The following is a 24584-nucleotide window of genomic DNA, read 5'->3' as shown; positions in this document are numbered from 1 at the left end:
TCCAAGATTACAGAGCTGCCTTAATTCTGGCTGCTTAAGATTTAGGCAGTACTTTGTAGGACTGATACAGAATGCGGAACGAGGGAAAACTAGTATCTGTCTAGAATTAGAAGCTGTTTTCCCTATTAATGCCCTAAAACAGTAAGTGCATTTCCTCCTTAACTTTAAGCAGATATCCCAGGGTAGTTTATTGCATGCATTTTAGCAGTGTCAAATGGGTGTAATAATAATAATGACCTTATTTAAGTAAGTTGGGTATATTTTCTAATTCACTTAAGGCTATGGAATAAACGATAGTGAGACCTTTACAGAAAAGATAGAGTAAACAAAGAGCAAAAAAGTAAATTAAATAAATCTTTGTAACAAAGAGTGTCTTCAATTATAATGAAGTCACAGAACATTTTTTGGATCATAAATACTCTTCCAGAAAAATGCATCAGGTATTTCGTTCTGTTATTTCTGATGGCATGTATATGTTGTTTATTAATTGTCGGTTGAAAATTTCTTCTGTTTATGTTCAGCCAAAGCAAGGAGTTTTGTTCCTCTTTTACTCTTCTTTTACTAGCTCTTAATAAGAATATGGTTGTTTGCTAAATCAAGAAAATATTTATTCTTCTGAGGTTTAACCTGGGAGTGGGTAGACATTTCTGAAAAGACCTAATAATTCAGAGATATTCAATACATTTCATCCCATTCTAGAAGGCTTGGCCAGGCAAGTGATAAGTTCTATGCAAGCTGAAATTAGTCGCCTGTTACAGAGTGCAGTAAAGCCAATGGCTGGTACTGGAGACTTCAGTGATTTGCTGCCACAGAGCAGATCATTTAGAGAATGCTCAGTGGATTCAATTTTTTCTTTTCACTTTTGTTCTTCTGTTTCCCCTGCCTTTTGCAGGGTCTTTACTTTCGGGGTCATCAACAGCTTTTATCTAACACAGACCTCACGACAGGAAAAATGGAAGTGTAATATTAGGAAGTTATTTTAGTTCTGTTAATAGCATTCATCAGTCTTCCAAAAACAATACACCGAGGACTTTCTGTAGTTCAAGATCATCTTGCTCTAAACATTAGGAGGAAGAAGTCAGAAGTAAGCATCACATGGGATTATAAAGACTTGTGTTTTCTTGTCTTGAAAGACATCACCCGAAACTTATTGTAATATTTCCATTGACCTTGATGGGATTTAAACCAAAGTGGTGAATGCAGTCTGAGTCAACAGGGTTTTAGAATATAAGCTTTAATAACTCAGATACAGATCTTTTTTCCAAGATGCAAAGGATGCATCAGAGTGAGAAGGTTTCTCCAAATCTTTAGAAATTCAGAGCATTATTGTTAAGGATTTTTAAAAGTGAGTTTTGAAGTCAGGAAATGCCCTTGAGGAAACAAATCCTCCAGAGCTTTTAGATCTGGTATCGGTTCATCAGCAAAAAGACAGATATTTTTATTTAAAATCGGATGTGAACGGGCAGATTAAATCATTCATAGCACCGGAGGACAGTGCAGGTTCAGTGTCAGTTCAGCAGCACCTTCATCAAATTATAATTGGAATATGAAGTTATTCCAGAGTGTGGGGTTTCTTGTCCTGGAAAAATTAAAGCAGAAAATTAATGCTAAAATGAGGAATATAAAGATTTCCAGAATCATGTAAAACTACCAGAATTTCCTGACTATTATGCTCTATTTTCATATGGGAATGTTTACAAAATGTTATTCTGCTGAATTTACATGAACATGTATCAAATAGTGTCTTAATGAAGAGTTTATTGCTGTAGGGAGTGAACGTAGCCTGCAGTTTCATTTGGAGATACGTGTATATCCTCAGGTCATCAACAGAAATCTCTTTCCATTGGTAAAAATTATGCTAGTTCATGACCAATTACTGTAATAAACTGCATGCAGTTGGAAATCTAAGAAACAACTGGGGCTTACTGTATGATTCCTGGTTCAGATCATCGAAATGATGCTATATTTTGATCATATTTACCCATAGCTGAGCAGACATGTCAGTTCTAATCCAGCTTAGCTGGACTGATTTGTTAAAATAAAACAGAAATGGCCTGACACATTACAGGAGTTTTTGGGAACCTGGTGAATTACGATTGACAAAAATCATGGTATCAAAGATTTTAATATCCTTTTTACATTGCTTGGGGATTAATTTAGAAAGGGGCCAAATAGATATGTTTGTTGAGGAAATGTTTCAAGATATGAAAAATGTCTTATTTGACATTTTTATGCAACACTTACCTATTAAATCACTCTATGGAGAAAAAAGCAAGGTCGGAAGATAATAAAATTGTTCAGAAGTGTCCAGAATATTAGAACTAGAGTGACTCTGGTGGCCAGGAGAGGAGATAATTGGTTTTCCACCACTGAGAATGGTAGAGTTTTGTCACACTGAGTTGTTTCTATCACACTACGCAGGAAATCGTGCGAGGAAAACTTTAGTTCTAAATGCAGCTGAATTCTAACATGTGCTTGTGTCAAACATAATAGGTAGGATACACGCTGGAAAGCTCTGGAGCCATAATAGGGATCCATTTTATGAACCTGAAAGTTAAAAATAGCACTGCAGAGGATTTAAAGATTGAACGTCATCCTTCCGAGTTCATACTGATTTGGAGAGTATTACACATAGATTTGGGCTCTGACGCGCTTGTGTACGAGATTAAAGCTTTAAAGCTCACTCTTTCTCTTAAAAAAAAAAAAAAAAAAAGGCAGTTAAGGCAGACTAACCGTTTAATAGCATGCTGCCTGCAGTCCTCTGTGCCAGATTCTCACAAAATGTTTCCCATGTGATCCTCAGTTTTCTTGCAGATGGGCTGTCATAAAAAGGGGGCTCTCGTATATGTAGCACTTCATAAATATCATACATCAAAGAAAAAAGCATAATAGACATTACTTTGCAGACTAAAGGCTTCCCTTTTTCCAGAAAGATGTCCACAACATAATAATTTGTTCATAAATTCTTAGAGAATTGGAGTGGCTATTTTTGAGGTTGCTAAGTGGATAAAAATGCATAGCTGGGCAACCATCATGATATATTTTACCTTCTGAGTAGATCTTCTCTTTCAGTATTTGCTTCATTTTGTACAACACAAAGTAAAGGAGCCCTAACAAAAATACTTTTTAGATTCATTTACAATACCTGTGAAACAAAGTCGAGGTGCAAGGCACGATTGTGGAGTGTTCTTCCCAAGGAAAACTGCTTCCCTTGTTAAATATCATCCTTGCCATCCAGGTCAAAATGACGTATTTATGAATTAGCCACACAAACTGTCCTCCTCCTGGGTGATAACGTGACATTTTGCCTGAGAAGAGGTTTCAAGGAGTTCAGTGTATTCCTGAAAATCTCCCAAGTACATATTGCCTTGTGGTAATGCTGCAGATCAGTTTTCAGCTTTGCAGGTTGAGCGACAGCTCTGTGAAGTCAGTTTGGCAATTCTTCAAGCGAGGGCTCTGTCTAAAAAAGAAAAGAAAAACCAGCCAACTTGTTTTCCAGTGCTTACTACTACAGGAGCCTCAAGATCCAGAAATACAAATAAAAAAGTTATAAACAGAATAATCAAGCTCATCCTTTGAAAGATTCATCCTTCATCTTCCTGAAAGACTGTTAGCTATTTTTAGAAACTAAGTCCTGAGAGGCCTTTTTGTTTTGTAGAATGCAAGCACCTCCCGAAGACATAAAGAAAATTGCTTTCATCATACAAAGGACAATAATGCCTCAGTGAAAGAACTGTAGCATTTTAATGTAGTAGCTGGCTGCACTGAGTAGATCATATGGTGCAAATCATGCTAAAAAAAAATTGAGAAAGCATTTTCTTCTTTTTCTATTACATAATTAGAAAAGAAATACAGTTGGTACTAGTAATGGCTAAAATCTGATTAACCCTGGTACATACTTATCTCTTGATAAAATAGCAGGCAATCAGCATTTTGAGATGTGCGCTAGCATAATGCAGCTTTCACGTATTTTGACTGCTAATTTCCTCACTCTGCCTCGGAAATCTCTATCCAAAAATACAACCTTGCTCTTGTTGATATAATCCCGCTCATCAGTATCCATTAAGTGCTACGAAGCCTGCTTCCCTGCTCGGCAGGAACTCAAGCAGTACATCTTCAACTATTTTTTCCCATCGTGTTCCTTTAATCTGTTGTCAGCCTGGGATGTGACACATGGCGATCATGCTGAAGTTCACTAAAATCATCTCCAAATTAACACAGTTTCCAAAAATCCTACTTACCTTACTGATATTGATCTTGCTAGTTGGTCGCAGTAGTCATTATACATCTGACTGTGAAGGTCCTACAGGCAGAAGTTTAGTTGCCCAGTTTTTGTATTCATTTTCCTTGAAGGGTGACTATCTCTAAAAAGGCAGCAATGGAAGCTCTGGTGGTCAGCATCCATTAGTGCTTGTTCTCTTGATAGTTGCTTTTGATTTTTGGACCACAAAGTCTTACATCTTAAGCATCAAAAGCTGAAATACGGAATCTCTCCGTTTCTTCAGTAGGGTTTTTTTAACTGTATTATGGTCAGTTGCCGAAAGCATTGCGTATTCAGCAGTGTTAGTTGTCCCTTCCCATTCTTTTGACAGTGTTGGTGGAAGAACGTTATGAGGTAGAGTGGAGTGTCTTCAAAATAATAATTTTGCTATTCTGAGAAGAACTAATATTGTTAAGTGATCTTGTTTCTTTTATTCTTTTGTTATTACAACAAAATTTTTATTACAACAGAATTAAAGCCATGTATGTTATTACTATTTTGTTCTTGAAATTAAATATGCAACAGTGCTCTAATTTTGTACAGGCTGTAGCGCATCAGAAGAGTTCTGAAAAAGTAAGCGTGGGCTGTTCCCTCCCCCCCTTTTTGGTTTAGGCTGTGCATCAAAATCCAGATGTAACTGGGTAGGGCATACCCTGGCTAACATGACTTTTGTTAACTGGGATAGGGGTATTAAGTATGCATTTGCAGAGGCCGAATAACAAAATGTGAGTCTTCTGTTGACCCCAAGAATATTGCCTGATTGCTGGTGTATGCTGAAACTCATGCTGCTAAGTCTTTTTATATTTTTAGTATCAGAAAGAGAAAATTGTTTCCTGCAAGATCATCTTTCTAGGGACAATGCTGCATAGGGAGGATAGCACACTCTTAATATTCTTTCAGCAAATAACCTAGAACGGTACCTTTTCTTCCTTACTGGAAGAGCTGCTTGTCAAGGAGCAGCATAGTGATAACTAGAGAGATAACTCTGTGTATTCATTGTTCTGGCAAGGCCATAAATGTTTCAGTGAATTACTGAGATCAGAAGTAGAAGAGACCTATTAAATAATACAATGTATATTCTGAACGCATCTGGACAGGTCCCCTTTTTAATAGTTTTTGACTAGTAAAAGAGGTAAATCTTATATTCAGTGCTGTATGCTTTAAAGATGAAGAGGTTTATGTTTGTCAATTAAATGTTTCCTGAGACAGTACTTCCATTAGAAAATACGAATTTGGTGAAATTGGAAGTTTCAAAGGAATAATATGTTTTTAACAAAAAGAGGTGAGTTTTCCCAAAAGACAAGTTATCAACTGTTTTATCCAGTGGAAAATTTCAGTTTTACTAGTCCCTGAAGGTTGAAGAATTTTTCCTCAACCAAAAATATTTAATGGGAAGTTTAATTTAACTTTTGTAGAAAGTAATAATATTACCTTATTAAAGGAACTTTTTACTGTTGAATCTTTTCTGAGTAGGCATTTAAAAAAAAAAAAAAGATAAATCCCAGAATGACATTGGTGATTTTGGAATGTGAGCTGCTGTCCTGGTTTCCGCTGGGATGGGAGTTAATTTTCTTCCTAGTAGCTAGTACAGTGCTGTCTTTTGGATTTAGTGTGAGAATAATGTTGACAACACACTGATATTTTAGTTGTTGCTAAGAGGTGCTTATACTAAAGCAAGGACTTTTCAGCTTCCCACTCTCTGGCGGGGGCACAGGGAGCTGGGAGGGGGCACAGCCAGGACAGCTGGTTCCAACTGATGAAAGGGATATTCCGTACCATATGACGTCACGCCCAGTATATAAACTGGGGGCAGTTGGCCGGGGGGCAGTATCGCTGCTTGGGGACGGGCTGGGCATCGGTCGGCGGGTGGCGAGAGGTTCATCACTTGGCTTTCCTGGGTTTTGTTCCTCTCTCTCCCTTTTGTTTTTTCATTTTCACTATAATTTTTAATTTTTCTTTTATTTTATTACAATTGTTAAACGGTTCTTGTCTCAACCCTCAAGTTTTCTCACTTCTACTCTTCCGATTCTCTCCCCCATCCCGCTGGGGCAGGGGAGGGTGAGCAAGTGGCTGTGTGGTGCTTAGTTGCCAGCTGGTGTTAAACCATGACATCTGGTCATCAGCAGCTCCTTCTGCTTGCTGAATTTTGAGCTCATGGGGACTGATATCTTTTGCCACAAAATTCTGGCACTGAATCCTCGTGTAGTATCTTGGCATTATACCAAATGGTGTCAACTTCTCAAGAACAATGCTCCAAAATACATTTGTTCTTACACAAGAGCAGGAGTAGGTGTGCCTGTGGCATGTCTTCCTGGCTTCCGCTGACTTCTGAAGTCAACAGGAGACATAAAACCTCTTTCGTATATAGTAGAAGCATCTCCCAGTTGTCTTGAATTTATAATTTAGTTACCTTCTTGTTTGCTCAGTCTCATCTTGTAGAGACGACATAGAGTGAGACACAATAGAGCAAGAGAGGAGCTTCATGCTGCTGCTGAATGCATCGCTTGATTTAGTCTCTGTGGGGCACTGGTTTTCTGGTTTCCACCTCTGCTCAACGGAAAACTCCATAGGAACTGGGAGCAGCTGTCTTCCAGTTCAACATGTGCCCTGGGCTGTAGGTCCCTGCTATCAAGCACACACTGTGAGTGAGTGACACAGTGCAGAAACAGTGGCTACTACACAGTTTGTCCAAAACTTAAACTTAAGGTAGCAAGAAATTGTAATATTATTTTTTATTAAATTACAGAGTACCCACATTCCTTTCCTGATCTGAAAACTTTTTGCAGTTGCAACAAGGGAATATAGTTTGGGAATTGAAATAAACTTATAGTAACTTTCCTTTTACATCTTCCATGATGTAATCTGAGAATAAACTTGACTTAATTTTAATTGTTCCGATACATAGCATCAAATACACACAAGATGAGAAGTGGATCCCTTTTGCCCTGTAATACAGAGATTGCTGAACTTTTGCCTCATTCTGAAAATGAGAAGGTTTTGTTAAAAAAACAGCTTAGCAGCAACTCTTTATATACACTGCAAATAGATGAAAAGGTGAACAACTTACAGACTTTGAGAAAAATTGAAATTCAGAGTTGCATAACAGGGAAAATGGTTTCTATAATCCTCAGGAAAAAAGTCCAAATGTGTTTTAATACAAATTTACAAGGACACAATCTGGAATTTAAAAGCTTGTTCTACATATCTGTTTACTGCAGGAAGACTTTGAATTTTCTGCAGATCATTTAAATTTCCAATTTTGCCTCCATGGTAAATGAGAATGAAGAGTTGTAATTTTGACAGTGTACCTCGTACTGTAATTCCAAAAGGAAAATCTATCTAAGAATTTTAAAAAGTTTCATTGCAACAGAAAGGAAGCCTTCCACTTGAGAAATGTAATAGTGTGCAGTCCTTCAAATCTTCCCAATTTAAATTAAATTGAGTGTGCATGGATAGTAAATTAAAAATGGAGCACTAGACCTGTGAGACAAGTCCATTCTTCAGTCTGTAAATCTAAGATCATCTGCTTTATTTCCATCATTTGTACACCTTGATTAGAATTATTATCCCCATTTTAAGGAGGGATTTGAGCCATGAAGCAGCAGGCTCGCTCGTTCCTGGGAGGGGGCGAAAGGCAAGGACTTAACAGAAGTCTCCTGAGTTAAATAACAATTTTATTTTTCTGACTAGGTGTCATAGCAATATTTCTTCATGGAAAGTAATCTACTATTACTAGAATCTGTTACAATATAGATGATGTTCTTCTGCATTCTTAGGTAAATGTCAAGTTTGTTAGTGATTTATAAAAATACGTTGTTTCTGTTTTATCGTTACTGTATGTTGTATTTATGCAGCGCATTGTCATTGAACAACAGTGTCAGTTGGTGCCTTGACTGTGGAACAATGTCAAGTAGCACCTTCACACTGTCTCTTACCCTCTTGAAGGCTTCCATTAGAGAAAGAGAATGCCTAATGAGGAAGCAGACTTAAGAATGGAGACAGCCAGCGTAGGGTCTGTTGAAGTTTCCTGAAAAAGTTTTGCTGGTTTTGGATTCTTGCAATTTTAATTGTAATTGTTATCTTTTGGTACTGTGTGTTTGATGCTATGTGTCAGTGCTGTGTACTTGACCCGAATTACATTTTTAATGCATGGTTATCCACATATTTCAGAGTAATTTAGAATTACAGCTGTGGTTTCCAAGCTGTAGTTTGTCAACAGCTGCTGAACTCTTATAACTGATTTACAACTTGTTTACAGAAACTTAGCATTTTTACACTCTTTTCAAGGACAAGATTCATTATGATGATCTATGAGTATTTTTGAGGGTGGGTAGTGATGCCTGACTCAAAACAATTTGCAGTCACTGAGCTATAGCATCACTGCTGAAATAGCGACGTTTAAGTACATACCTGTGCTTAAAAGCAGTGCCTATAATGTTACATAAATAAGGCCAGTGAAGCCAAATCAAGGTGGAATGATTTATTAGAAAGGTAGTAGACAGCAAAAAAACTTCCACAGTTTCACCTTTCGCTGTGTTTTTGTTGTTGTTTTTAGTTTTGGTTTTAGTATTATTATTGGGGTGTGAGTTCAGGTGCTATCTGACAAGCCTAAAAAACATACTATAAAGCCTATTTCTTTTGCCAGGATTGGTTTGGTTTTACAACAAATACTTGGAAGGAGGCAAGAGAAGAGTTGTTCGGCACATAATATAATTAAAGTAAATTATTTCTGTGAACACAAGACACAAAAATGCCTTGCAAATGGGAAGCAGAAGCAATGTCTGTGCGTAATGTAAATTACACAAAAGCTCAGAAAACTAGCACTCAGATGGTACTTTGCCATCAAGGAATCAGAAAAGCTTTGGCTAAAAAGTACCTCCAGCAATTAGGTTGTTCATCCACCTGCCTCCAGCCACATGAATTATATCTGCATTAGTCCAAACAGGTATTTGTCTGGCACATTCCACAGCTTCTGTAGGCTAACTATTTCCATCCTTAATTATCTTCACCATTAGAAAGCTTTTCCTTTGGCCTAAACCCTCCTCATTGCAACTTAAGCCCATTACTACTTGTCTTCATCCCTACAGTTATTGAAAACACCCTACTGCTTTCCTCTTCATGGCAGCTTTTAACATATTTGAAGACCATATCGTGTCTCCACTCCATTTTCTGTTCCCCAACATAAACTGAGTAATACCAGTTTGCTCAGTTTTTCCTTACAGAGCATGTCTCTTAGCCATTTCATCACCCTTGCATTTCTCGGAATTCCCTCCAAGTCGTCAAAATTGTATTTGAGTTCTGTAGCTGAGACCTTCCAGTGGGAGACGGAAATGGAAGAAGTTTGTTTGCTGTAAGATGTAGCACGCCAGCTCTGAAATCCCCAAATGGTGTTCCCTCGCCCGACAGAGCTTCATGTTCCTGATTCGTATGAAGTTCAGGCTTTCCTGTACTTCCAGAGCCTGTTCTGCTGAACCAAAGGCTACCTAGACATGCCCAGCTTGTTTTGTGCAGCTGATTATTTGCACCCATGGTAGCACTTTGCTTTTGTCATTATTGAACTACACCCTATTTATTTCATACATTTGATCCAGTTAGTCAAGCTCTCACAAAATTCTAATCCTGTTTTTCAATGACATTGCAAAGAAATGTCTGTTTACAAAGGGTTTTAAATCCTGAATTATCCCTCAACTCTCCTGACTTGGACTAAAAAACATTTTGTTGAATGTGAGAGAAGAATGCCATCGTTTTCACCTAACTGGTCTTACTTGTGGGTACTGTTACTGGACCTAGGAATTAAATGCCACTTGTTTAATTGGATGGCTGAGAATCCGAGCATTACAGCTTGTAATTATGTACAAGCAGAGAGGCTAGATAAAAGGTGACGCTAATAAAGATGGGATAATTTTATAGCCTGATCAAATAAAAAATATATTTCAAGTACCAATTATTAACAAGTCGCTAGCTAACTTATTGGTGATTGAACATGTCTATTAGGCCCAATGTTTCACAGCAAGGAAAAAGACAATTCAATGTCTAAAGCCTGTATTTAAGACAGTTCTTTAGTGTGACCTAGATTTCAGAACTCTGTTGTAGCTGCTAGAAAAGCAATTTATTCTCTCTCCATTCAGTTACCTTTAATGAGAAAAGATGAGTCAGGTTTTGAATAGGCACTGTCTGTACTGACTTTCAAATCAAAACATTTTAATAATGAAAAACAAGTAAGTGATATTATACCTTAAAATGCAGATGAGCTAACAAGATTAGTGTAGTCTCATTAGGTTAATTTCCAGCATCTCTGAAGGAAGACTTCATTAAAGAGCAGACCTTTAAAAGTCTATGGATTCATTTAGTTCATACTGTGACCCCACTATGAAAAAAATTAATTGACTTTGTGCCTCTTCCCATACAAGTTGTACTTGTTCTTGGTAACTATGGAGACTGAAGCCAAAACTCTCCATAATCAATGATTTTACTGGATGGTAAATGCTTCCTAAATTGTCCCTCTAATAATTTGTGTTGACATAATGTTTAGAATTTTAGTGCATTAATCCTGAATTACAGTATGATGTTTTGACATGGAGGGGGGAAATCCTTCCAAATTTTGTAGCATGGAGATGCAGCTTGCTCACTGTCAGAGGAGACACACAGGTGAGATGGGAATTGAAGGCTGAGATCTCGGTCCCAGACCAGTGTCTCAAGCTGAAGGCTGCCCTGCCTCCTCTTCCGATTTGCAAGCCCAGGTCAGAGAGAGCCGGCTGCTTATCAGGAGAGGGGGGTGCGCCCCGTCTCTGTGTGGGTACGTGCGTATGCACACCACTCAGGGAGCGACGCCCGTTCTCTCTGGTACGAAAAACCAAAGTAACCCCTACCGTATGGAGCTCAGCCAAGGAGCTGTGCGCACTTTTGCGCAGCCAGTGCTGAGCTGAGTTGCTGTGGCTACGCGACGGTGAGCATCCTGAGGGAGCTGGATTCAAGCTGGCGGGGGGAAGGAGCGGACCTTTGTTTCAAATATCAATGTATGCTAAAGCTATCAGTGCTCATCTTGTCTAAGAGGGTTGGTATGCTTTTCTGTCAGTTCCTTCAGTTGTCACATTCTTTTACTTTTTTCAGTAGGTAGGAGTGAGAAGCTGAGGGCTAGCAGAGTTACTTAGACATATATGGTGCACAAGTGTGATAATTTCAGTGGAAAGAAGTACAGAGACCGTTGATTGCCAAGAATGATATGGGAAGCTTTTTAAAAGTATATTTTAAGGAGAATTTGCAAGAGTAAAACATAATTGCTGGGTGCTCATGAAGGAGACCTAAATGAGGTGCAAAATGTACGTAAGTCTCACACTAGATGTATTGCCTCATGCCATACAGCGTATGTATCATTAACTGGGCGTTAAGGATGGAGATCTGGCTTTGCATTAGCAATTGCTACGGGTATTATATTTGAATCCTTTGCAGTTAAGGTAAAATAATGTATGCTGAGTTAGGCACATGGTGGATTTTTTTTTCCTCAGATTTATAACAAAAAAAGGGAAGGTATCTATCTGAGTTTCGAAGAACTTTTGCCGTTATTTATAAAATATGCTGGCTTTAAAGTCACGTCTTCCTGTAAATAAAACCCTTCTTTCACTTCTGTGTAGCTACAGCGGTTTTTGTAACAGGCTAAAAGGATATCTTGTATTAATGTGTTTGTACAATTCTTGCTTCAAAAGGAAAAAGTACTACTTTGGTCTGGACTTACTGAGCAATGAGCTCAGCAGAGAGTAGTTCTGTGTCTCTCGGTTGTGGGTGGTTTATGCCAGCCCCCTGCGCAATTTAATTTCATCATCAGTGCAAAAAAAGTAAGATATTACTTAGCAAGAAAGGCATATCATGTAATACTATTGCTTTTTACATCTCAGACAATATCTGATCAATTCTAATTTTAGACAGTCATTTTTAATTTGTTACTGATGAATGCTTTCTAATTAAACTTATATTTAACAATCACATGCGTCAGTGAGCAATGCGAGATGACAGTGATGGAAGTGGGTGGATAGCACAATAGATGGTGACAAGAGAATTGATCCAGTAAGGAGGGGAGGAGACGGATGAATTCCGGAACAGAGAGTAATCAGGGGAGTGAGAGAGTAGGGAAACTGAGGAAGAAGTAAATGGTTTAGAGCTGGGCCGTACAGTGAAGTGTTCCAGGCTATTCCTAATTACCTAGTCCTGGTGGTGAGTTCCCTGTGTGCAGAGGCTTGTCTTTCTGGAATAAGAGTGTGTTCCTCCACATTCTTTTAATCAGCTGGAAGAGGATCGTACCAATTCAGAACAAGAATGCCCTCAAGAGAGTACTTACTTGTATGAATTTAACTTTCTTCAGCCTACGTGGTACCTGTGTAGAATTCCCCAGTTATGGACCATTTCTCTAATTTTATATTAAATAATGTGTTTCCTGTCTTGTCTTCAGCAGTTTGAGATTTGTAGGCATAAACAAAATTAATTTCAAATTAACTTATGCAAATATTCCTCAGAAATTAGTTTGTAAGTGTAGTGTATTCAGTCAGCAATGGAAATAACACGTTCTTGCCCCGTTGCAGACAGACAGCATCACGGCAACAGTCAATACGGGAAGGCTGTAGAAAAAAGCCTGCAATTAATTCTTTTTTTAAAAGCTGAATGAGACTGAAAAAAATGTAATGGGGTACATGCTTACCATTTTGGAGACCTTATCAGGGACCACTGCTACCTATATGATCCTTGGGTACTGTATTTCTCTTGCTGTGTCACTAAGACTCTGGTTTTGGAGCCTTTAACATTAAAATAAAACACCTTTGAGTTGGCAGACTAAAGCAGGTGGGAGCCACTAGAGGATAAGGAGCACTGGTATGATATTTTGCAGCCTTCTCTGTGGAAGAGGGAGATTTCTGCATTCTGCAGTTTTCTGATTTTCTGCATTGTCTCCACCTTAGCACAGATTCTTCAACGACAGTAAACAAAAGAATTGGGGGGGGAGGGGGGTGGTCACTGCATTCTTGTGTATTTTCACTGGACAGCCAGTAGCATTTTAGTAAGAACCAGTGTAACTGTCAGATAATCAGTATGTTAAATGTATTTTCAAAAGCAAATAATATGAGCCAGTAGATGCAAAACTCAACGTTTGGTCAGAATGAGCTAGTCTTAAACGCCTCTCTGCTTTCACTATCCCCTGCCTTTGAGGGCTTACGCTTCCCTGACCGAATGACTAGACAAACATTCTACATTCGTGGCCAAAATAGCTGTAACGTTGAAGGACATACTGCTTAATGGCATCCTCGGCTCCTCAAAATCAGTTGTAGAACTTCTGTCAGATGTGTGGTATGTGAAAGGGTGTCATAAGCCAAATGTGACACCTATGGATTGTATTATAAACATATTGAAATAACAGGCTTATGCTTTTCCATGTAAGTTGTTAAATAACCCCTTTTTTCTGAAAGGTGATTACATTACAAAAATAATAACGATCAGTAGTACCTTGAATTCCTTTCATGGAATGCAGTTTTTCGTTGGCTTTTTGAAGGCTTAAAGACGTTCCCAGTTTCACCTCAGTACTTGGTGTAGATGCTCAGATTCTAGGTAACGGCATGAATCTTCTGGTTTACCTCCAGGCTAAGAGGAGGATTTATCCAAAAGTTGATGTTTTATTGGTGGTTTGTTGGTTTTTTGTTGTCAGTTGCTGGTGGCTTGTTTACCTTCCCTGGCCTCACAGAAGCCTGTCTCTTCTCCAGGGTACCTTAGAAGAACAGCTTCTACTCGGGGAAGCAGACAGCTTGGCACTTCATTTGCTGTATTCTTCCCGTTCCCTTTAAAAGTCAGAATGTTTTCTAGTAATGTTGTTGTGAAGTATGTTCTGCAAGCTCCGGTGACTTCTGCCGCTTCTCTGTAATTGGTCGTACACATTCGGTTGCCACCAGGCAGAAGAAAGTATTTTATTGCCCTCGTTAAGTGTGTTGTGCTTATGTTTTACTTTCACTACTAACCTCCTGCATGGATAAAAATGAGCAGCAGGTAGACTGTTTGCTTCTCATCTTAATAACAGTCTAAATTGTTTGGATCCTACAGTACCTAAAACTTCTGTTTGAAAGGATAGTATTAGCCTTTATTTGAAAAATATGTAGGTTTGGGGTTTTGTTGTATTTCCAACATTCATTTTCTGAAAAGATACATTTTTTTAAAGTAATGTCTCCAGAAGATAATTCTTTATCCATCCTGAAGAGAGACAGCAGCAGCCTCATTGCTCGGGTGAAAGGTAGCTCTCGCTTGTTTCTGAAGAACTTAAGTGCACGCGCTGGCAGGGTTTGTTCTGAATTTGGATTTCTGGGTTACGTCAGCTGGGCGAGCAACACGTCTTCAGCAACGGCTGATCGCATGCACCGATCAAGGCCATTCTTCGCTCCTTAAATTACTCAGTTGTTCATACATTACAATTCCTGTTGTATCCATGCTGTTTCATTAACTGTTCCAAGTTATTCATGGACGAGTATTAGAATAGAAGAAAAATATTTCTAACAGTTTGTAATTTCAGAATTACTGTAAAGATCTTGAAGTTGATCATATAATCCTGCAGCACAAGAAGCAAACTATAACTCCTGTTCAAAATTGTAACTTGATACGGTGCAATTGTTTTAGTAAGAGATTAATGAGTTTGCCAGCATAGATGGGTCACTATCTTATCAATAACAGGAAATGGGAAAACACAAGGTCATCTTTCACCATGCCCTGAATATCCAAAGTAAGAAAAATACTTCTCCTTTCTAGGAACAAGGCTGAAGGGAGACACGCCAATCTGCCAGCCATGCTCTGAATTAGCGTACATTTCAGTTGCTAGTATTTCCCAGATGTCTCCACTTGAAAACTACTTACTCCAGCTTTGTTTTATTAAATTACCACCAACAAAAGCAAAAGAATAATTTCTTTAAAATGGAATTTGATATGTGAAAGAAAGGAATGGAATGCCCCCTTAGCAGAGTATTATTCATAAAATGAAACACGTTTGTGGGAAGAGCCCTTGAAATAGTCTGCAGAATAAAGTGGCACACAAGCAAATGCCAGAAGTGCACACTCACTCCTGAAAGCTGTTCTTCTGAACCTGATGTTTTATACTTAATTCACAAATAAGCAGGAACATACAGTATATAGCACTGACAGCCTCAGAAAATAAAGGGCCATTTTATGCCTGCACCCCACTGAACAGAGTCAACAAAGAAGGCTGGGTATTTCTCCACAGATTATTGCTTTAGCTGTGTTCAGTTGCATGACTCACAGAGGCGTTTCTGCTGGTCTCACATCATATGATACCTCTAGTCTTGTGTCTGGGCTATTCCCATGTTCCAGGAGCACTCAGGAGTCCAAGACCAGATAACTTAGAGCCAGCAAGTCAGATTTGCAGCCCTCTGTCCTCTGCACTGCATGGATAGCTCAAAGAGAAGAGCCAAAGGCATTTGGGATCTTAACTAAGCAATTTTGCATTATTATTGAGGCCTCGTGAGGAAGGCTTAAGTGTTGGTAATAGCTGAACGGGTGGATATTAAAGAGAGATCAGAATTCAAAAACTCATTTATCAAGCTAACAGAGAAAACTGTTTATAATGTCCTTTAGCAAATCTTCGATATCAGAAATACTTTTAACGGGTAATTTCTACTTCTGCAAAAACTTCTGAATTTTGGAGTATCACAATATTAAATATAAGTAAATCACTAGGAGGTAAATAAGGGGTAGTTCTGAGCTAGGTCATGCTCTTCCTTAAAAACATATAGCTGGAAAAGTCAAGCATAAGTAAAAGGATATGTAAAAAAGACATCCTTATTTCTGTTGTTGGTTAAAGAATACATTCATTGTGAAACCGAATACTAATACTATGTGGCTTTTGAATCCCAGATAGCTATTGCATCCCTTAAGCTTGATACTTCATATTAATTCCAGACGAAGTGGTTTAATGATACGGCCACAAGATTGTTTAGCCTTGACAGGAAACGAGCTGTAGCCAGACGTCCTTTTTATGGTGGATGAAAAGCTGTGAACAGTGCTGGGAAGAAGTTTGTGTTTCACAAAAGAGTTTTGAGGGTGAGCTTACACCTCCGGTAGGCACCTACCCCTAAGCAGTCTCTGCAAATTCATCAGTAATGTTTGTGTGACTGCGTGTAATGGAAGCAGGGTTTTAAAGTCTGGCCTTAAGGCCAACATAGAGCACTTCAGGACATACTTATCTTTATGCATCTAAACAGTCCCACTTTCTCCAAATCTAGGTAAAATCCTAGTGAACAGTAAATTTTTAACTAGTTCTTACTATAGGTTCTAAATCTCTCATGTCTTTTGAGTAATTTTGTCAGAAAATAAGAAAATTAAACCATTTTGGACTGCAGTATTTAGATGTTAGGGAAATAACTGTCAGTTTTGAGTCAACTGAATATTCATGCTGTGGTATCTGCTTTTATTAGTTTCATCTGCTGACCTCTACATTCCTTTTTGTTTAATATTTTTTAACTGACTTATTGGAGGGGGAAAAAAACCCCACTACATTAATGCACAGTTTCTAGGTTTGATAACTGCCCAGTGAAATGGGGGTTTTTCCTAATTTCTGTATTTCCCCCTTCCTTTAGGGACATGCTTTGATCATGCTGCGGGCAGCTTTTATTGCAGGGAGGCTGTGCTGAAGCACGAGGGACAGTGTATGCATTCTGCCTTGGAAACAATGGGCACAATCTTCAACATCTATTGCTTCATACAAGTTTATAATTTGGGCTGAGGTTTATCTTCCTACTTACTGCAACCAACCAAGTATCAATGCTGGTACATGTTCTTTGTCCTGTTAACCCAAGGAAGTGATAAAGATAGGCGAGAACCACGCTTTATCAAGTATCAGGAAAATTTTGTTTGCCCTAGGGTTTCATTCCCTTTCTGCTTTATATAATGTTAGCTTTACAACAGTGGCTATCACAGCAGGCATCTTGCAGCTGAGGACGTAAACAGTCACCAGGGATACTGCCTTGCTGCTCTGTGACCAGCCACAGCGCTACTGGTAGACAAACAACAGCAAGTGGTTTGTTGTTTTTCACATAGAATTATAGAAACCTCCTTTGCATTAACCCTAAATAAATGCATATAATGGTAGGTTATAATGTATTTTGGCTAACATGCACTCTCTCAGGAGACTATTCTGTTTGGACTGTATTCCATTTCTTTTGCATGCATAATTACTTTTGCAGTTTTACCTTTTTTTACCTTGCAAAAGATGAATAATTACAAATATTTGAATAGCGAGAAGCTTGTATTTTCTACTGAAAATACTTCTAGATATTGTAAATTGTAATTTTTTTAAGATGATATATGCCGACAACTGCAGCTGAGATGTATTATTTATGAAGATTCATCAAAGACTGTAGCAATTCACAGAAGAAATTATAAATATGTAGGAAACCTAAGACTTCTGGAGTTCATATAGACTAAATCCTTTATCTTTTAGACTATTTCCCACTCTTTGAGGTTCTTTGCCTCCCATTTATTCCAGGTGAGAGCTTAGCAGGCTTTCAAAGCAAGTCCTAGGACAGGCAACAAATCTGACCCTTGAGGGTGTGAAAAAGTAGAGCACTAGGAAGTAGATCAACTTATGAATGATTCATGGACAAAGTGAGCTTGAAGGAAGCAAAGATGATGTCTAGGGAAATACGATGCAAAACATGAGAGCCTCCTGGCTACCATGGGAAATACCGAGAAATATAAGTACAAATCTAACAGTGAAGGAAAGAGTAAAGGGAACAGCAGTGAAAAACTAGCGGAGAAAGAGTAAAAGTGGATAATAAAGGCATTAAAAACCCTGCAGGTGTAGGTAGAATTTTGAAACATGTAAGGAGTGGATAGGATATACAGTCTAATGCACTTAAAGTCAAACAGGCAAATAAAGCTGTGGAGGTATCTCCAGAGTTTCATTTCTAGGTGACAAACGTATTCAGTGTTTTCGAAAAGCGTGGTCTTCATGGTTAAGAAAAGAACGCAGGGCATCAGTTATTGCTACCTATGTATCGCTCTTCATTTAGAAGGGAAAAAAAAGATATAAGTTGATCAAATTACTAGTGAAAAAAGTGTATTTATCACTGATGAATGAAACGGGTGAAGTAAGGGATCCATGTGAGCACAGAGGAGATGCTGAGGTTTTATTCATAACTGAGCAAGTCCGTTATCATTTATTGTGGTGCACGCGGGAGTGGGGAGAGGCCAGGGCAGGTGGAAGCAACTGAATGTTGACTCCTATTGCTATTTAAATCATTAGAAAATATCCATGTTAAATAAAGGTCTCATCTTTTGTGGGAGAGGAATGAAGAACTAGTGATCATGTCTAGCATATTTATAACTTAAAACATCCTTTTCTTCCTTCCTTCATAGGAATCAGAGCCTGAAAATTGTTAGGAAGCGACTACCTTGTATTTAGAGAGAAGTAGCTGTGGTTTATTCTCTCTCAAAGGTAGTAGGTGGCGTGTTTTGAGGAACAGATTGTATAGATCTGTGCTAAACTGAAAATGGAAGAAGCCTGAGATAAGTGACTAATATGGGGTAAAAGTGAAAGGAGAAAATTAATCCAACGTGCTTTTTGCTTTTCAAGCTGTACTAAACAGTTATGGTGCTGGTCTGCAGTTACCAATTCTCAAGTTTCTGAATTCTGGAGTTTCGGTAGACCGACTTGTTGCTCCTCACTTGGTGCCTACAGGTATAGTTACTTCTCAGCTGGTTTGTACCTGCTTCCCTGCGCCAAGCCATGATTCAGTAGCTGTAATGAACTCTGTGTGTCTTTGGGACCTGAAGTTATCCCTTTCCAGGTTTTTAAGAAGGAAGGACCACACTAGGGAAAAGGTGTGATGATGGAAGAAAAGAAAACGAGCCTTTTAAGAAAGAACTTCCAAAGAAATGTCTGTGTGCACTTAGGGCATGCCTTGGTATGAAGCAGCTTTCAAAGATCATATGGTGCGTGCAGTCCAGCACATTTTCCAAATAAAAGTTTTCAATCTAAAGCAGGCTCACAGATGGTTCTAATGAGCTGGTCTTTGAGATACACTGTGGCTTGAACAAAAATAGTTTAACTCCTAAGACACTAACATTTCGAGATGACTTTCAAGCTAAAGCACTTGCAGAACAAATTTTCATGCATATTTTAATTGTATATATATTTCTGGTCTGCAAAAAAGGGAGGTTTTTCAGGACCTTGCACTTTCCTTCATTAAGTTACAGCATAGTATCACAAAATCATGCATCAGGAGTGTTTTTGCACATTGACTGATGCCTTTTTTCCCCCAGCACTTTTCAAACTCTACAAACATTTGGTTTTGAACAAATAGTAATACAGAAGGTAGACATTTCCCATGAAAAATTAATCTTAAAAGTGATATAGTATAGTACCCTACTAATAGTATTACTCGTCATTCTCATGGACGGGACTTAGAAAGTCCACAGTTGAGTTTTTAAGATGAGCACGACTGGAAATTACAAAAGGGGAAAAGAGCACAGTTTCTTAGTGCACATAAACCTGGCGCCCTTTCAGAATTAATATGTTCATTTATGCTAAACTTCCCAGTATGACATACTTCAGCTCCCAGAAACGTTACTGTACATCACAAAATCAAGCAATGCGTTCAGTAAATTAACCTTTGTCAGGATATGTAGACAGAGATAAGTATACATACAAATATCTGTACATATTTTCTCTGAACCTGGCTCTAAGTGCCTCGGCATCCGTGTTTAAATTCCCAAAGAATTATGTATAAACACAAAAGTTGGTGATAAACCAAAGAGCAGAGGGTTTCATTCTGCCCAGACTTCTACCTCATACGGTTATTAGCATCTGTATGAGGCAGCTGTCAAAACAGGCCACAGGCACGGCGGGTTTTTTGGTCACTTCATATAGGTGTAAATTACAAGAAAAAGTTCAAAAAGAATTAACTGCTACGCTCTAATTTGACCAGACTGTCAGCTTCTGCAAAAGAAATGCTGCTCCTGGAAGTATCATCAGATGGTTTATAGCTTTGTAGCACAGCAAATATTTCTTAAATTGTATTGTTTGTGTTATTATCTACTGCAAAACCAGCAAGAATTCATTTGTAATCTGTTTATGACATGGTTTGAAATGACAGCGTTCTGACTTACACCACTTCAAACCTATGTTTCTGTCACCTATGCTTTGAGAGACATCTTATTTCTTCATTTCATCCTAGGTCTGCCTTATGGATGGGAAGAAGCTTATACAGCAGATGGAATCAAATACTTTATCAAGTGAGTAGTTCCAGGCGAAACGGGTCAGAGTTAAAATAAAACCACGTCAAACTAAACACCCTTTTAAACCTAGAATTAATGGAAAAATTAGTAAAATAGCAACAGCTGTCATATGTTTTATATACATCTTTATTACCAACATCACTTTTTCTTTTCTGGTTTTCGTGACTTCACTGTCCAGAGGGTCCTAGGGGGCTTAGTCACAAATCCAGGTGAAATTTAGTGAGAATGGTGTCTCTGCACCCTTCAGATATCTTTGACAACCCTAGTCTACAATGCTGAGAACTTCCCCAGTTACGTTTCACCCTAGAATGGGCCCGGGAGATAAGAAAAAAAAATATCTCAGCCTTTAAATAGTTTACAAGTATAAATATCTATTTTAAAAATGCCCTTATATTTTGGGGAAGTGGAAGAATTCTTAGAATTCTTTTAGATTTTTAGAAGGGAATGCTCTGGTTTCAGCTAAATCTAAAGTTACTGATAGGTTTTTTTTGACATTGTATCCTGCTCCCTTGTGGGAATAAGTTATTCTGTCGCTGCAAGAGGGTGGACTGAAAGCATTTAGTTATATTTATAAAATGATCAAGAGAATTCCAACTGCCTTACCATTCATTTAGGAGAAAAGTGATTATAGCCTAGACTTTACACTTAAGATGCTAAATGGAGGCTTACTAACTTGTGTATCAGAAAATTGCCCTTTCACGGTATCGCTGTCTGCAGGCTAAGCAATGTTTGTTCCAGTGATGATGCCCCTGAAGCTGCACCCGGTGCGAAAGCCTTCTCTCATATTCTGCATGTCCTGCACATACACGATTTTCTGTTCTTGATTTCTACCCTATGAAAATTATACCTACGGTTTCCATAGGGTTTGCTTTCTGCATTTTCAAGAGGTTGCCAAAGATAAAGCCGTACTCTTCATAGCTGGCTTATGAGAAATACTTATATTAACTAACGCTGAATTTCACAGACGGGTGTTCAGGACAGACATTGCAAGAGTGAGCAGTTATTATGACCCCCCAAAAAATTACAGAAAACTATGTCTCTAACAGGAGTTACTGGTGATTTATTAGAAGATATTGCCAACAAAGTCATTTTTCAAAACTCTCCAGAGACTAGAGGAAAGGTGACATTAATAAGATGTTACAATAATGCAGTGTCTAAAGCATAAAGAAAGCCTCTTCAGAAGTTTTTAAAGCAGTTAGCATTTGAAGGTGTAATTATGGGGGGGGGGAAGAACTAAGCTTTGGCCCTTGTTTTTGCCTTTCCTTAACTGTAAGAGTTCCTTAGTGATCATTTTTCTGAAAGACTAGAAGAAAAAATGCAGTGCAAATTCATTATTTACAAAAAATGAAAAAAGATTATATTATTTTTTAACCAAATCTGAGGTATGGTTTATATCCTGCTCATAGCTTGCAGGTAGAGAATTGAAAGCCTCTGTAAAAGGCCTGCCTGATAAAAGCTGTATGGATTTGGTGTATGCTATAGGAAAGATATTTTTTCAGTTGTGTTCTCTGGTTCTGGAGGAAAAATACATGAAAAAGAAGTAGGTCCTGTTGTATGTCCCAGAAGCTTCAGGAAGTGAATTGGACAGTACGCTGTTATTTTATTCCAGAATATAGTGAAAATTAATTTAATATTTTTTTATTATTCCTCTAGAAGATTGAAACAATTGGTGAAAAATACAACTCATCTCCCTTCATCTATATCGTGAATCATTGCTTAATTAATAGCTAGTTACTCTAGCTGCTGAGATTTGCATATTGTTTAATTCTTATAGGTGCCAGGAAGACACTGGTTTGCAGGTGGACTTCCACAGCCTCCTAAAAGACAGGAAGGGCAGCAAATAAATCTTTGCAGTGAGATAAAAATTACTTTTATCCCAAACTCTTATAAAAGTCACGTTAATAACACAGAAGTTTTTGTACTAGCTAGCCAAGAAAAGCAGGGACATTCTATTTTTCTTTTTTTCAAACAACGGCTCCGTTGTCCTTGACTCACCCCGTGGCGCCTCAGGCTAGATGTATTAAAGCAGACATGTTTTTTCTGCAGAGGTTTCCAAACACACCATATATGATACTGCATTCCAGCTCTAAGGGCGGCTTTTCTTTTCAGTCAGATGTAGGTTACTACATGGGATTTATAAAATAAAAATTGTAGAAAAATAACTTAGGAAATGAAAGTGAATTGAAAGCGAATTGCATAGCAATGGAAATAAATACAAGAGCAACTCTTAAAATAGAGCACTGTTCCCTTGGTCTCCATCTGTTGATACAGGGAGCCGTTATAGGACAGTTGGAAAGTTAAAGTGGATTCTGGATTCTGTTCTGGGTCAAACACTTGCAATACTCTAGGTTTACAGCTGCGTAATTGGAAACTGAGCTTGAAGATAGTATTATCTAGCAATAATAGCAAATAAAATTTAGCAGCAGAACAGAGGAAATCTCACATTCCTGCAACATCATCCCCTTCTCTTTTTTTCCTGCTTTTGTTTCTGTGCTTCTCATACAAGCACTTATCTTGATGACTCAGCGGAAAGCTAGATTTGCTGAACATGCACAGGAAATTTCTCTTAAGTTCCGCACTTGGATGCTGAACTAATGCAGATGTGACGATAAAGATGCATATTAGCGGCAGCAGAATCTCAGGTAGTCGAGATGGTGGAAGCCCTAACTTGTATAAAACATCAGATGTTTTGCATGTTATCCCCACTTGCTGGAACTACAGATCTGCATTGAGTGGTTCACATGAAAAAGCTTTCTCAGGAATTTTTGCACGTCTTCTGGCTGTTTATGACTCATGAATGTTCTCCCCTCCTTTTAATATGGTCCTAGCATTACAAGTGATAGTGCCCCAGGTCTTCCATCGTTGTTACCTTCTGTAATCTGTCCTGTAAGGTTCTGGACGTCAGTCTTCACGTGGCAGGCAAGGAAAATCTGTCCATTTTAATTGCAGAGAAGGGTACAGAGTCACCCTTCATGGCCACTGCCTATAAACTTCCTTTCTTCTGGATGGAGCCAGCACACAGAAGTAGTGTTAAGAGCTCTTAATGCAGTCATTAAAATGGAATTAACTGAGCCCTGCAATAAGACATCATGGTAATTTATGCTCCTTTTAACTATTTCCTTATTTTGCTTTCATCACTGTTTCCAAATGCCTTTACAGAGCGTAAGCCAGGCTTTGCATGCCTGAGAATTCATACTCTTACTACACTTTGTAACGTGTATGAAGTCGGTCTGAGAAAGTTAACTATTTAGAGCAAGGAGCAGGGGTTGCCTAAGGCCTTGTTTGAGACACTGAACAGTAGAGATTCCACGATGAAGATTCTGCCCAACATTGAAAATATCCTTTTCTAGGAGGAACTTAGCTTGAGGTGCATCTTATCAACTGATCCTTTTCAGCAGGATTTAATCTAATTGTTTAAATGGGGATTAGCAGAATAGTCGATACTTCACAGCCCTGCTACTAATACTGTAACCTTGTTCTCTCTGGCTGTTAATTTCAATCCTTTCATTCTTTGGTGTTGAGAACAGCGGAGGCCCTGAGGGGCTTAGGAGTATTTCAACATCAGCCCATTTCCGTGTATATAAACAGATGGAAAAACATGTTATAATTCCCAAAGTGTAGCCACAATGAAAGTGATCTTGTATGTGCGTTGTCAGTTTTCTTATTATGCAGTTAAGCTGGGAGGCTATAGAGAAGCTGCGATGGCTCTGTTTAAATCTGGAGCGGTTTTACAGTATGCTAAGGACAATCAAATATTATTTTAATTAGTGGTTGCCTTCAGTTCCAGTGTGCTTTATTGGGCCATCAAGTAGCTGAGTCCATAAATCTGTATATTATAAATCTAATGCAGTAAACACCCCAGAATGGAATCTTAATAGCACATAAGCCTGAGACAGCTTGCTGTGAAATTTCCATAAATATCTCTGAAGGGGGTGTAGCAATATGAAGTGCATGAGAAATGAGAGTTTAAAAGAAGCAAACCAGCTGGCTTGTGTTACACACTAAAGTGAAACCCACTTATGTGAATAACTGACATGAATAAAACATTTAT

At 38.3% G+C, this 24584-nt stretch overlaps 1 protein-coding gene across 11 annotated transcripts in view; it reads left to right on the top strand.

Moving 5' to 3' along the window:
- Positions 1-24584, top strand: part of STXBP4 (syntaxin binding protein 4) — a 78905-nt gene that overhangs the window by 38315 nt on the left and 16006 nt on the right. For 10 of the 11 annotated variants that reach the window (XR_012663352.1, XM_075111335.1, XM_075111338.1 and 7 more), the window contains one exon: positions 20473-20530. The exons of the other annotated variant lie outside the window; for it this stretch is intronic. Coding sequence is in view for 9 of the 10 variants with exons in the window: in XM_075111335.1 (XP_074967436.1) it covers positions 20473-20530 (58 nt within the window). In the remaining variant the exon portion in view is untranslated. The remainder of the gene's footprint in view (positions 1-20472; positions 20531-24584) is intronic. 11 annotated transcript variants of the gene reach the window in all.

This window comes from Phalacrocorax aristotelis, chromosome 16 (assembly GCF_949628215.1).
Source record: "Phalacrocorax aristotelis chromosome 16, bGulAri2.1, whole genome shotgun sequence".
Lineage (NCBI taxonomy): Eukaryota > Metazoa > Chordata > Aves > Suliformes > Phalacrocoracidae > Phalacrocorax > Phalacrocorax aristotelis.
The sequence above is the reverse complement of the archived record's forward strand: the minus strand, read 5'-3'. Positions and strand labels throughout refer to the sequence as shown.